This window comes from Schistocerca americana, chromosome 2 (genome assembly GCF_021461395.2).
Source record: "Schistocerca americana isolate TAMUIC-IGC-003095 chromosome 2, iqSchAmer2.1, whole genome shotgun sequence".
NCBI classification, from domain to species: domain Eukaryota; kingdom Metazoa; phylum Arthropoda; class Insecta; order Orthoptera; family Acrididae; genus Schistocerca; species Schistocerca americana.
Genome location: NC_060120.1, coordinates 34937304 through 34952252, shown reverse-complemented (window position 1 = coordinate 34952252; position 14949 = coordinate 34937304). Strand labels below are relative to the sequence as shown.

The window sequence follows — 14949 nt, the reverse complement described above, 5'->3', positions numbered from 1 at the left end:
AAGAGTGTTGCCTCCCAGGCAATGCAGAGCAAACTGACCAAATTCTATATAACAGTCGAAATCACATCCTCAGAGTGCCTGATGTAACGACAGTTGATAAAGGTGGAATTTATCACAATGCAAGATGCGAATGACACTCGTCTGATTCCACATTCCTTGGCAATATGTCTCTTTGCTACCTTGCGGACTGATAAGCATCCTTCCAGAGCAGCTTCTGCATGTGCTGTCCCGTTTGCAATCTTTGTCCTCGTCCTCTGTTTGACATTGAAGTTGCCTGTTCATACCAGTGACCCAATAATTTGGGCAGCTGGTTGGTGAGATGGACAGAGATGATCAGGATAGACATCCCTATACTGCTTTACCATTTTGACAATATCTCTTTGAAATTTGGCACGTAAAAGTAGCATGTCTAACTTCTCACTTGTGTTTATGTCTTCTTGCAAAGACTGTGTGTCATTAGCTTTTGGGTCATGTCAGCCATCTCAACAGTGGAATGTCAATTATGGCAATAAGAATGTAAGGACAACTTGACAGTCAATCCTCGAATAGAAAAAATCTCTGACCCAGCCAGGAATCGAACACGGACTCGTTTGGTTAGCAATCCACCTTCCAGACTGTATAGCTACAGAGGCAGATGAAAGGATGTTGAAGCATAAATGACCTGCAGATAGAAATCACAGTTCCAGCTAGTTCTGCAGTGCAGACAAGAAAACAGTCAAAATACTTGATACGACATAGCCTGGCATGAGCAGTTTACAACGCAGTAGCCGATTTGGCATTCAGTTTCAGAATATTTCTCAGATTACTTTGAGAAGACTTTCAGTACCAAAATTAACAAGCATTATATCACTGTACTCGCTTTTCAAGTACTTTCAGATACCATTAAGAAAGTATTTCAGTCCATTTAAAGAAATTGTACTTGCTTCAGTATATTGATTGATAACAAGAAATAAGACTCTTTATCACACACCAAAGCATGTGCCCCTTACCATACTGTCATTTGCCACAAACTTCATTTTGATATCTGGAACCATTCACAGAATGAAAGAATAATATGTGTTACATACTCACCGTGTATATAAATGACCTAGTAGATAATGTTGGAGGTTCTGTCAGGCTTTTTGCAGGTGACTGTATTGCAGACAGAGAAGTTGCAACGCTAAAAAATTGTAGCGAAATGCAGGAGTACCTGCAGACGATAGACACTTGATGCAGGGAGTGGCAATTTAAACAAATTTAACATATTGTGAATACATGGACTGAAAGACCCTTTACTGTATGATTACATGATTGCAGAAGAATCACTAGCAGCAATTACTTCCATAAAATATGTAGGAGCATGCTTTTGGAGCCATCTGAAGTAGAAAGACCACATAAATTAACTGCGGGTAAGACAGATGCCAGACTGAGATTCATTGGAAGACTCCTCAAGAACTGTAGTCAATCAAAAAATGAAGTACCTTGTAAAACATTCGTTTGATCAATACTTGAATGTTGCTCATTAGTCTGTGATCTGTACCAGATAGGATTGATAGAGAAAACATAGAAGATCTTAAAGAGAGCATCACATTTCGTTACAGGTTCATCTAGCAAGTGTGGATGCATCATGGAGGTGCTGAGTCAACTCCAGCAGTAGATGCTGCAAGAGAGGCATTTTGCATCACTGCGTAGTCTACTGTTTAAAGTTCTGAGATCATATGTTCCTAGAAGAGTCAACCTGTGCGTTGCTTCCTCCTACGTAAATTTCAGCAAAAGACCATGAAGATAAAATTAGACATATCCAAGTCCATATGGAGCCGCACCACCATTCATTCTACCTGCACACTGTATGCGACTGGAACAAGAAAAGGGGAAATGAAGTACACAAAGTACCCACCTTCACACCAAAAGGTGGCTTGTGGAGCATATATGTAGCTGTAGATGTGTTAGGCTCTTCTTAAGCCCTGTTTCATCCATCTATGTTATTTTCTTCATAGATAAGGCAACTCTCTTTTATCATCTGATTACAAATGCGTGAAACATGTTTCAGCTCTCCAGGCATATCGAATTGTCATGTTGAATCGACTTTGGGCTTTTCAGTTCCTTTGAGGTAGACAAAAACACTGTCCTCTTAAAACATGTTCTTCTCCTGAGCATAGCAGCCATAGAAAGAGGAATGTTGCATATCATGACAAAAACAGATCATTTTTGTGCTATAGAGAGGAAGCAGAATATAATATTAAGAGATCAAACAAAGCAAATGACAGTCTGGAGCTTGTGAAGTTAAATAGAATTTAGCAAAACACTGTGTAAGAGGGGAAAGCCCATAATTGGAGAGAGCTTTTGGTATCAGAGAAGGGAGGGCTGAGGTGTAAAGATAGAAAGGGAAATACAAAGTAGTAAGGAAATCAGCGAATATCTATTAATAATGAAATATACTTTGAAAGAGAAGAAATTAGAGAACGACAGTGGTGCAAGGGGACAAATGCCACAAACAGCCAAAGAAACAGCATGTGTTTTAGCGAACATCATCGTTCCACTAACGTCTGAAAGATATGGGTCTTAGAAACTTGTCACTGACTCGTAGCAGGCTACCAATTGCTGGCAGGTGGTGCAACCCACAAACAGGGGGCCACATATCTCCTCCCTCTCTCATTATACACACCAGTGTTGTTTTAGGGTCAGCAAAATATAATAAATGTGGCACTGGTGGTTTACTGACTGTCAGTAAAGCAATATATTGTTCCACCCACACCCCAGTTACTGTCTGTGCCTTGAGGAATGTTGCTGCAACTTGGCCAAAATCTACATTTACATGGATACTCTGCAAATCACACTTAAGTGCCTGGCAGACAGTTCATCAAACCACCTCCGCAATAATTCTCCATTATTCCACTCTTGAAGAGCGGACAGAAAAAACGAACACCTATACATTTCCATGCAAACTGTGATTTTCCATATTTTATTATAATTAGCATTTCTTCCTATGTAGGCTGGTGTCAACAAAGTATTTTCACATTCAGAGGAGAAAGTTGGTGACTGAAATTTCATAAGAAGATCCCAATACAACAAGGAATGTCTTTGTTTTAAATATGTCCACCCATCCTGATTGAGGTGTTCCATTGTTTACCTGAACCACTGTGGGAAGTGGTTCCTATGCCTGGCATGGCCAGTGCATCACCCAGTATGTTCCAAGAGAACTAGTGTTCTTGCTATAGTGGGTGATTCACATTCATTCATTCCCTTTCCCTCAAGATTATGTTGTGTTGTGTTGTTTATCTACTGAATCTAGAATCTATTGTAGATGCCTGGAGCAAAAAAACATGCCCAGTAGTTGGAAGAAAGCATGGGTCACACCCATCTACAAGAAGGGTAGCAGAAGTAATCCACAATACTACCGCCCAGTGTACTTGACATCAGTTTGTTGTAGAATCTTAGAAAATGTTGTGAGTTTGAATTTAATGAGGTACCTTGAACAGAATGACCTCCTTCATGTTAACTAGCATGGATTCTGAACGTATCGAGCATGTGAGAACCGACTCACACTTTCCTCACATGACATACTGAAAACAGTGGATCAAGGCAGACATGTAGTTGAAATGTTTCTTGATTTCTGAAATGCATTTGATTCAGTACCACACACACAGACAATTGTAAAGGGTATCAAGCAAAATCTGACTGATTAAGGGTTTGTTTGGAAGGGAGGACACAGCAAGTTATCTTGTAGAGAGAGTCACTGACAAATGAAGTAAACTTCAGATATGCTCTAGGGGATCATTCCTGTTCATTTGTGTATTAATGACCTTGCGGGCAAACTATGATATCAGACTTCTTTCAAATTGGACCTGTAATGAAGTACCTTGGAATGATCACATGGCTCAGTCACAGATAAATACGGTGGCACATTGCTGTTAGCTGGCAGAATACTAGAGAAATACAATCAAGTCTACAAAGGAGACTTCATACAAAACTCGTGGTCACAGGATTTGTTTGTCACATGGGAATGTATCGCAAAGATGCTGAAAAGCTGAATTGGCAGACTCTTGAAGATTACACAAACTATCCTGTGCAAACCTACTTACAATTTTTTAGAATCAGCTAATGCAGGAATATAGTGCAACCGCACACATATCGTTTCCATAGGAATTGCAAAGATAGAATTAGGCTAATTACAGCACTCAGAGAAACATTTTAGTAATCACTCTTCTTGTGCTCACTATGTGAATGTGACAGGAAAAAACCCTAACAACTGGTATGACAGGACATACTCTCAATCTTGCACTTCAGTGTTTCACAGAGCGTAGATGTAGATCTGCAGGTCATAAGCAAAAAATTACGGTCAAACTCCATATCTGCCATTGGCAGTATTTTGCTGTTTGAAACTTGGTTTCAAAATCTCTATCCTATCAGCATGTGAACAATGGAAAATCCAGGATGTAATATAAGAATATTACGAAAAGGGAAGTTGCTACTCACCATATAGCATAGATGCTGAGTTGCACACATAGGTACAACAAAAAGACTCTCACAATTAAAGTTTTCGACAATTGACACTTTCGCCAACAATACACACATACACGTGCGCTCGTGCCCCCCCCCCCCCCCAATTCACGTGCACATCCCCCCCCCAACACACACAGGTGTGTGTGTGTGTGTTTGTGTGTGTGTGTGTGTTTGTGTTTGTGTGCGTGTGCGTGTGTGTGTGTGTGTGTGTGTGTGTGTGCTCGCGTGTGTGTGTGTGGGTGCTCGCGCAACTCTCACACATGACTGCAGTCTCAGGCAACTGAAACCATGTGGTTTCATGTGTATGTGTGTCTATTGTTGTTGTTGACGAAGGCATTAATCGCCGAAAGCTTTAATTGTGAGAGCCTTTTTGTCGTGCCTGCCTGTGACTCAGCATCTCCGCTGTATGGTGGTTAGCAACTTTCCTTCTTATAATATTGTTACCTGTGTATGATTTATTTGAAACCTTTGAGTTTCAGCTAGTCTCCTCAAAGGATAAAAACATTATTCATTGTTTTTAAACCAAGTGTTGGGAATTATTAAATTGTTTTTGATGCCAAAACCTACCTGGTGGCTATCCCTTACATTCCTTTTTCGTCATGCATGTTCTCTCACACTATACTTTTACTTGTTAATAAAATAAGTAACCAAGTGATCAATGAGATTTTGATGATTTTGTTATATTGTACAGGTCCTAGGATGTTTTATGTAGCTGTCCAAACTTAAAAGAACCATTAAGTCTTAAATGCACCTTGATATCATACTGTGTGTGGTTTAAGGCATATTTTTACTTCCACTTTTTCATCCCTAAAGCTGAACAAGGTGACACAGACGCTCAGATGGTAAACACATTCAGGAGCTATGCAGTTCGAGTCCCTGTCCACCCATCCTGATTGACATGTTCCATTGTTTACCTGAACCACTGTGGGAAGTGGTTCCTGTGCCTGTCATGGCCAGTGCATCATCCAGTATGTTCCAAGAGAACTAGTGTTCGTGCTATAGTAGGTGATTTACATTCATTCATTCCATTTCCCTCAAGGTTATGTTGTGTTGTGTCATTTCTCCTTGATGTCATGAAATTTTTTTCATATTAGTAGAATATGTTTCCTGATAGTATAAAACATATGAACAGTCACATCCAACAAATAGATTTGATGCCAGACTGTTTAGTATGGTGACTGATGTGCTGAGTATAAAGCAAATGTAAGTATGTTGACAATATGCAACTTAAAGTTAAATGCAAATTCTCAACCCCCCCCTAAAAACATTCAAAATATTGTTACCTGGTGATTAATTGGCTTATGGGACACATTTTGATAAGAACAAATTCTGATTGCAATAAAAAGTAGTAGTAATGCATTAAATTAGTCAGTGAAAGTATGAAATGGGAAAGTTCCCACTTTAAGCTATAAGCGACACTGAGTACTCAGTTTTATTGATAACAAATTACCATAAATTATTGCATAGGTTTTGTGAGCAGTCAAATGTTGTTTGCAGTTAAATGAGAAAGGCAACATAAGAGGTAAAGTTTTAATGTAAAATATAAGTAAATTGTAGCTGTAAGAAGTTGAGTATTGCTTCAGAATGAAATTTTCTCTGTCCAGCACAGTGTATGTTAAAACAAAACATCTTGCCTGTGTGGTACACACTTTTAAATACAAAGTAAAAGTCTCAATTTGGAAACAATTTATAAGCTCTACGTAAATAATTATTATCTTTTCTCGCAGGAATGGTAGCGCAACAAGCTGTACAGGGCATCTTTTATAGTGTTTGGAAGACCAGGAGAGAAGTACTGGCTAAATCAGCTCGAATTTGAGTCAAAATCTATTTTACTATTATAGTCTTTCACACAAAATGCCAATGTTTGGGCTTGAAATTGGGCATATTTTCTATCTGTTCAGACACTTCAGTTATTAATGGTTTACAAATCATTTGTCTTAGGACGGGCAAAATGTGTAGCTGATCAACAACAAGACTCAAGATAGTTTGGGATTCTTAATTTTGGGCTACATTGTTTAAGGGATTTTCTTTTTTTTAATATATGGTGGGAATTTTGTATTGGTTGATAAAATTATTCATCGGTAGATAATTAGAAAGGGAAGCTTCATGGATGAAACACACTCTCCAGTTTACTTGAACTGTGTACAATAATTTTTGGTGATGCTCCTAATAAAACCTACTAGAGTTGATAAATACTACTCAGTTTTACACACAGTTACTGGTTTCCACATTTGTGTGTTATTGTATTCATTCATACTCTCTCAATATATGAACCAGAACAATCAGTGTCTCTCTCAAAACACTATTCAGTATGACTTACTCTATACTCTTGGGTTCCAGACAGGCACAACAAAAAGACTGATATACATTGTAGCTTTTGGTCAAAGCCTTCTTCAGCAAAGAAAACACATGTGCATTCACACACACCCCACACACATATGATTGCTGCCACAGGCAGGTCCTGTTGGTGGTTGCATGTATGAATTTGTGTGCATTTTTTTGCTAAAGAAGGCTTTGGCCGAAAGCTGTAATGTGCAACAGTCTTTTCTTATGTCTGTCTGCAACTAAACAGGTTTTGTTTACAGTGAGTAGTGGTCTATCCTTTTCCTAATATTGTTAATATTCCAACCTGGAGTTTCCATTGTTTGTTTTATTCATTACTCTGGTAACTTTACAAAGCTTCTCTTTATTTTTTGATGGTGAAAACTTAATATCAGTGGCCTAGAGGCTGTAATCATTTTTGTCATTGTCGATTTACTCAATATTCCTGAATTTGTGGTGTGCAGATCATTGTTTTTCACACCAAATACATTATAACCTTTTTTGTGAAGTGTGATACTTTTTCTGACCCAAAAATTTGTTCAAATTTTATTATGATTAATTTAGGTATAAACGTGTTTACTTTTCCTTAGTGAGTGTAATGATGTGTTACACAGGCCAGAAAGGCAGCTTCCATGTACTCCGATTTAATCATTTTTCTTTCTCACATTAAAGTAGAGCACAAACAGTTTTTTGACAATACTGCATGAATAGTCATATTTCTCAAAAATGAAACCGTGGCATTTTTTGGAGAATCTGTCGAAAAATCAAATTCAGTTGTGATGGATACCAGTCAGAGAAATGGATCTCAATATTTTTCATAACTTTAAAAGATTGTGAAGATACTTGAATTTGTCACCCCTTTTGGAATCTCCTTTCAGTTTTAGTGTTGCGTACTGATTGTGCAAGTAAGTTAATCCTGTAGCATTTCTATCAGTTCTTCTTACACTTTTATAATCAATAAACAACAGGATGGTATGTCGCAGAGGGTATGTCATGTACCATTATTAACAACTCCCCTCAAAATTACTACCAGTAAGACTTAGGGAGTGTGGAGGCAGGTGTGTGTGTGTGTGTGTGTGTGTGATTTTTTTAGCATTATTGTTTGTGCATCATTTTGGCAGAGCATTCTTTTAAAATTAAAGTTAACCCTAGTAGTTTGTATTGGTACATGGTGCTGTTTTATTTTTTTATATGTTATTGTTGACATTATTTTTTTTTCTTTCAGCGATTTGAGCATTCCAGCCGTTTTCATAAAAAAATATCTACATTCATTGCTTTTCCGGAACATTTAGACATGACACCATTTATGTCACACCGTCGTAATCATAATCACAGCTGCAGTACAGGAACCAACAACAGTAACTGTCGGAATGTTTTGGGTGATAACAGGTAAGTTCCAACTAAACCACAGAAATATGGTACTGTCCATTATTGTTTTGCTTTCTCTGTGTGTTTGAGACAAGTGAACTCTAGCTTCATACTGGGTATGATTTAAATGTAATGTGATCACTCCTGTGCTTGTCACTCAAATAAGGAAAACAAAAGAATTAAATACATGCGTGGAGTTAAGATAAAATTAAATATAATGGCTATAATCTTATTATCTATATATTCTCTTTCCATCATTCCCATTACTACGGCAAGTTGCCTCCATTATATTGACATATATACCACGCTGATAGTGACTGTCTGCAGTACTAATAAAAATGTTGAAATAATGCTCTTTGATGCAGTCACACAGCCATAAAAATTTAGTTCACCTTAACTCCATCTACAAAAGCTGCTTTCAAAGACTATTGTCTTGATGAATATCTTTGTTGTATAGAATACAATCCGTAATGGCAAAATATTTCCTAACTGTTTTATGGTTCTCACATTTGCCATACAATGCAGGCTTTGTCAACTGATATTTGCATCCTTAATGTCTTTTTTTGAATGGGTCAGAGGTATATTTCTCTGCCTAACATTTTCATCTTTCAGCACTAAAAAAGTTGTCAGAGGCTGTAATGGTTCAGAAAACACTACCAAAGCTCAGCAAGCCGAACTGTTTATACATATCCATGTAACATTTGATTCTCAACAGCATCAACTGCCGCCCAAGGTCACGGACTCGTGCAGACGTGTTATGGAGCTTATAGTTGGGAAGAGTTGGTGTTCCTTACTTCATTTAGTATTAAGGCCTACTTGTCTAGTTTCATTCCTCCTCCTTTTCTATTAATGTTGTTTTTGTGCTTTTGAATTTCTATGGCCTCCTTGACATCCTAGCATAATAATGATTGAATCTTAGTAAAACCATAGTATCAGAGAAATTAAATTGGTGATTCCATGGCCGAAGTGCATGATCTGCTTCTGTCAATTTATCTGTGTCTCGCAGATGACAATGCTTAAATCAGGTATCTGTTCATATGAGTGGGCTGTATGTAGATTTTGTGCCCTAAACTGCTGTCGGGTTTTCTAAGTACCTGTACATCCAGAAATGAGATTTCCCCAAGTTTCTCTTTTACCATTGTGAACTTTATATTAGCATTAATACAATTCAGGAAGTCTAGAAATTCTCAGAGTTGTTTTTCTTCGTGACTCTGTACAATGAAAGTTTCATCAGCATGCCAAAACCAATATGAAGGTTTTTTTCTTCGCTGTCTGGAGGGCTGTTTCTTCAAATTTTTCTTTATAAAGATTCAGGACAACTGCACTGAATGGATTCCACAAAACCACGCCATCAGTTTTCTCATAGAATTTGTGGTCCTATTGAAAGTAAGATAATGTGAGACAAGGTTTATAGACATCTGCCATATCTTGCTTATATTATGTACTGGGGTAGTATTCTTTTGCTGTTTCCACTAAAGTATTGCCTTTATATCCTGGAAGAATTAGACTGTCTTTGTAAGAATTCAAATATCAGAGAGCTTTCATCTCACCTTTTATTAAGTTACTGCTAGGTGGTTCACTCCTAAGCAATACCCTCACTGATTTCATGCATATTTTGTCAGCAGCTGGTTTAGGTAAAAAACTGATTTTAGCTTCGATATCACCAACAGTGTCTTCTATTGGTATTCTAGAAGGTGCAAAATTAGGGCACATATTCTACAGAAAACCCTCTCACATACTATCACAAATATTCCAATCACCATCAAAATCAGAAAAGAGGAATGATAAAAAAATTAATGAACCAGGCTAAAAAATATCTATGTATTGCAGTACTTTGAGGACAAGCTCACTACTTAAGAACTGCTTTCAGAAGAAACAGTTACTTTGGCAGAGATAAATACAACACTACATCCTGAAAGATCTGGAACTTCTAGTGGAAAACAGCCAGCTAAAGGGAAGGTTTTCCTCCTATTTATAAAATCTTTCATAGATCGCATCAGTAGAGTACAAACGAGACACAGTTTGGGAACAATGTTTAAACCAACAAGAAAGGTGCATAGATATTTGGATACTTCAAATGGCCTATGGGCACCACTACAAGAATGTATAAAATCCATTAGCATCTGATCAAATGTACATAGGAACTTGAAAAACAAGCATTAACAAACAACTTAAGGAACACCGCAATTATTACCTGGGAAACACGGATGAATTAGCAGGCAGCAGTTCATGGACTGGAGTCAGGGAACCGCCAAATTAGTTTCACTGATACTATAGTTATCTCAAGATCCAATAATTACTGTTCTAGGTAGTATAGAAAAGCCATATAAATTTGAAAGTACAAAAACAACTTTAACAGAAAAGGAGGAGGATCGAAATTAGACAAGTTGTGGGCCTTAGTGCTAAATAAAATGAAGAGACCCGACTCTTCTCAACTACAAGCTCAACCCCCTTCAAAGATTTTGGAATTCTGGTACTTGCTTCTCAATATGTTCTCTCTTTTTAATGGTATGTATTGGTAATAACAAAAGTTAGTTTCAACTGAACAGTGATTCACACGATGACACCACAACATAAAAAGAAAATTTCCATATACTTTTACTCTCTGTGTAAGGTTAAGATTAATTTTTTGTGTACTCCTGCAAGTATCATAAAACTTTATAAGTAAATTGGTAATCCCAAAAAAGCTAATAAATTATAAACATAATTTATTGGCCATGTTTCTGCAGATTACCTCATCTTTAGATTCAAGGGCTGAAGATTCTTGTTAGCTGCATGACAAGTAAAAATTTTCATTATAAACAGGCTGCTTTTCTGACAGTGTATATGTAACTGTTGGTCTTTGACAGCACCAGTAGAGTCCAGTAAATGTTTAACTCACAGTGCTATATAAATTGGCAACTATCTAGTGTGACTGAGGAGTCAGTATCAGTTTTCAGAGTAGTGATTTTTCTGTAAATTTCACTATTTATTTGTAACTGAAGACTAGCTTTCTTGTGTCTGTGACCAAGGGAGGTGGTGCAGTTGTTAGCACCCTGAACACTCATTCGAGAGGACGACGATTCAAACCTTCGTCTGGTCATCCCGATTTAGGTTTTCTGTGATTTCCCCAAATCGCTTCAGGCAAATGCCAGGATGGTTCCTTTGAAAGGGCAAGCGGACTTCCTCCTCTAATCCGATCAGACCGATGACCTCACTGTTTGATCCCCTCCCCCCCAGTCTTGTGTCGGTCAAGCAAGTTGTGCAATATATTCATTATGTTGATCATCATTGTTAGTTCTACCTGCTGTTTTTCTTTCTCAGTGTACACTTTGACTCATTTCATACCCCTGAAGCTTCTCGTTCACAATACAAAATAAATGTTGGGTGGCTCCCAGCCTGGTGCAGGCATTTTGATTTGTCATTCTTGTTGGGGGCTTGAGTATCAGTTTTGGTGATTGTTTTATAAGCAGCTTCCCATTTATCATTATGTGGCTGAACTGATCCTGTTTAAGACTTTTCCACCACATCAAACCTGCATTAGAGGTCTGCAAATGAGGTCTTTTCTTCTGTCAAGTTTGTCATACTCATGTTGTGGTCAAATAGGGCACCTCATGGTTGGCAGAATCCACCATGCCTGGTATGCTGTCCACTCTATTGCTGTGGCCTGATTCTGCGTCTGTGTCCGAGTCGCAGTTTCCAACTTTTTAAACTGTTTCTTCAAGGTGGCAACTGAAATAGGTAATATCTGCGGTACAACAATAAGGATTCTACCTGAGCAAATTCAGAACTTTGGTTAATAATATTAAAACAAAGTGTGACTGTGAGCAATGTAATCTATTCCTCTATTCCCCCTATGACTTGGAGCATAACTGACACACAATCCTCACCACAATTTCCCACATCAAGCTCTGAGTTCAGCATCTTTGGAAGTAAAAAGCACACACGAGAATACTTTCACCTTTAAGTTAAGGCTTCAAGGCATCACCACCCCTTAATGTTTGTGACCTCCTTTCTTTTGAATAGTTACCATTGGGCTGCATCTGGAACTCATTCATACATCAGATTTAATTTGAACCAGTCATCACTTCTATAGTAGTGTTTTGTTTTGTAGCCAATAGGAGAATCTTTTTTAAAGAAAAAGGCCCAAATTGTTGAAAAAATTATCTACTGTTTTAGAACTATTATTTGCCTAGAACTTTCATATTGTAAACCACATTTTTACTTCAGAAAGAAATTGGCTGCTCGAGTAGAGGAGAACTTAGTTTCTTGCTTATTGAAATTTTGAAATAGCGGTTTGGAACAAATTAGTGTCGGTAATTGATATAGACAATCTCTCCTGACTTCGTGAGTTTACTTACTTTGTAAAGTTGTAATCTTCAAATTCATTAAAATTAGCGTTTTTTCAGGTATTCTCTTTTTGCTGTGATAAATCATCTGGGTTCACTAGATGCTGGCCATTATACAGCATTTATTCGTCAACAACGGAACCATTGGTTTAAATGTGACGATCACCTTATAACAAAAGCAAATATCCAGGAAGTGCTGGATAGTGAAGGGTGAGTATTTTTTAACCATAAACTATTCATCTGCCATAGATGCAAAACATTGTTTATAATGTATAAAATCACAAGAAGGCAGAGTGACTGGTCATTACCTACCTTTAGAGGGTGGTATCCCGAGTGCTGTTGATTGACATACATTAAAGTACAATGGGCTAGCCTAGCTTTTGGAACTGTTAATTTGTACCTCAAGGAGGAAATAAGGATAGGTTGGGGAAGGCTAGGACGGATGAACAGGTCGCTCAGACACCAAGGTGAGAGAGCCAAGCTGTCATAAGAATGAAGGAAAACAAAGAGGAAGTATGAGACATGGCTGTTTGTTTTATTTAAGACATTCCTTATGTTTAGGAGTGTGTTCCATGACTTTGAGGCTATATAATATTATTGTGTGTGTTACTGATATTTTAGTAATCATAATTTTTACAGATTTTGCACTATTACTGAGATGATGCTCCAGTTTCCCAGTGTGCAAGCATGTTTAATACAATCTGCATTTTATACAGTATACACAGTGTTTCAGAAGGTGTAATAAATATTTTAGGGATTTGTAGTATAAACTGATTGAAATATATGAAATACAACATTCAGTATGGTAACCCAAACAAATACTTGCAGAAGGTGTTAAGCGAAGGTAAGTGATTAAGTCAGAGTTGATATTAATAAAGTCTGCCACATACTTCAGTGCACTTTCAAAATCTCTAAAGAACACCACTTGTAGATCTTATGAGGTCACCTTGGCATCCTTTTCTGAGGGCTGCACTGCTCATAATCTGAAGCATCAATTTGTCATCCCACATAGAAATTCTGTGTGTACTTGTTGAAGAACTACGTTCTGCCAACTTAATAATGTCTACTGTTTCACACAAACTCTGTTCATTTGCTCATTCAGATGTGATAGGACTGCTTGGTAATATACTAGTGTCACACAGTTTAGTGAAAACATGAATAAACACTCTTGAATCAGGTACTCTGTGATTAGAAAATCACCTACCATATTCTCTACAAGTAGCAGTGTTTTCATTACAAAACCCATACACAAAGACCATGTTGGCATACTCAGAATTTGTAAATACCCTGGTGGAAAAAAATTGCAACACCAAAAAAATAATTAATGTAAGGTAATAAAATTTTGGGAATACATTTGTCTAGGTAACATGTTTAAGTGATCAACATTGCAAGATCACGGATTAACATAAGCGCAAGTTGTGCTAATGCAAATGTGAAATGCTGGTACATTAACAGCCGGTGTAACCACCAGAATGTTGAATGCGAGCATGCCAGATGTCAGGTTGTAGAATGGAGTTCCGTGTCTGTTGCACTTGGTCAGTCAATATAGGGACAGTTAATGCCGGTTGTGGACAAAGCTGGAGTTGTCGTCTGATGGTGTGCCGTATGTGCTCAATTGGAGACAGATCTGGTGATAGAGCAGGTTAAAGCAACAAGTTGATACGTGACACACTGCAGAGCATGCTGGGTTACAGCAGCAGGATGTGGGTGAGCATTATACTGTTGGAAAATACCTCCTGGAATATTGTTCACGAATGGCAGCACAACAGGTCGAATCACCAGAATGACATACAGATTTGAGGTCACGGTGTGTAGGATAACCACGAGACTGCTCCTGCTGTTATGTGAAATTGCAACCCAGACCGTAACTCCAGTTGCAGGTTCAGTATGTGCAGTGCGCAGACGAGTTAGTTGCAGGTCCTCAACTGGCCACCTCCCAACCGACACAAAGCCATCACTGGCACTGAGGGAGAACCAGCTTTCATCAGAAAACACATCAGACCTTGTCCCTGCTTTTCAATCAGCTCCCCATTGACACCACTGAAGTCACAAAGTATGGTGGCTTGGGCACGCTATAGGGCATATGGCTCAGAGTTGTACTTGCAGTAACCAATTTCTAACAGTTCATTGTGTCACTGTGATACTGCTGTTCAAATGGCAGCTGCAGATGCAGTATGATGCACCAGAGCCCCATGCCGAATATGGTGGTCTTCTCTCTCAGTAATGGCACGTGAACATCCGGATCCTGGTCATCTTGTGACCATTTTGTCGTGAACACTGCTGCCGGCAGTTAAGTACAGTGGCTACATTTCTGCCAAGTCTTTTCACAATAGTCGTAGAAAGGACAACCAGCTTCTTGTAGCCCTATTGAAAGATCTTGTTCAAATTCAGTGAGCTATTGATAATGGTGTCCTTGTGCCTTAAAGGCTTCCTTGACTAATATCAACTC

General features: G+C 38.1%; 1 protein-coding gene across 1 annotated transcript in view; it reads left to right on the top strand.

The window, feature by feature from the left end:
• Positions 1 to 14949, top strand: part of LOC124595803 (ubiquitin carboxyl-terminal hydrolase 22) — a 135200-nt gene that overhangs the window by 105896 nt on the left and 14355 nt on the right. The window contains exons 7-8 of the mRNA XM_047134694.1: positions 8030 to 8193; positions 12561 to 12710. Coding sequence (XP_046990650.1) covers positions 8030 to 8193; positions 12561 to 12710 — 314 coding nt within the window. The remainder of the gene's footprint in view (positions 1 to 8029; positions 8194 to 12560; positions 12711 to 14949) is intronic.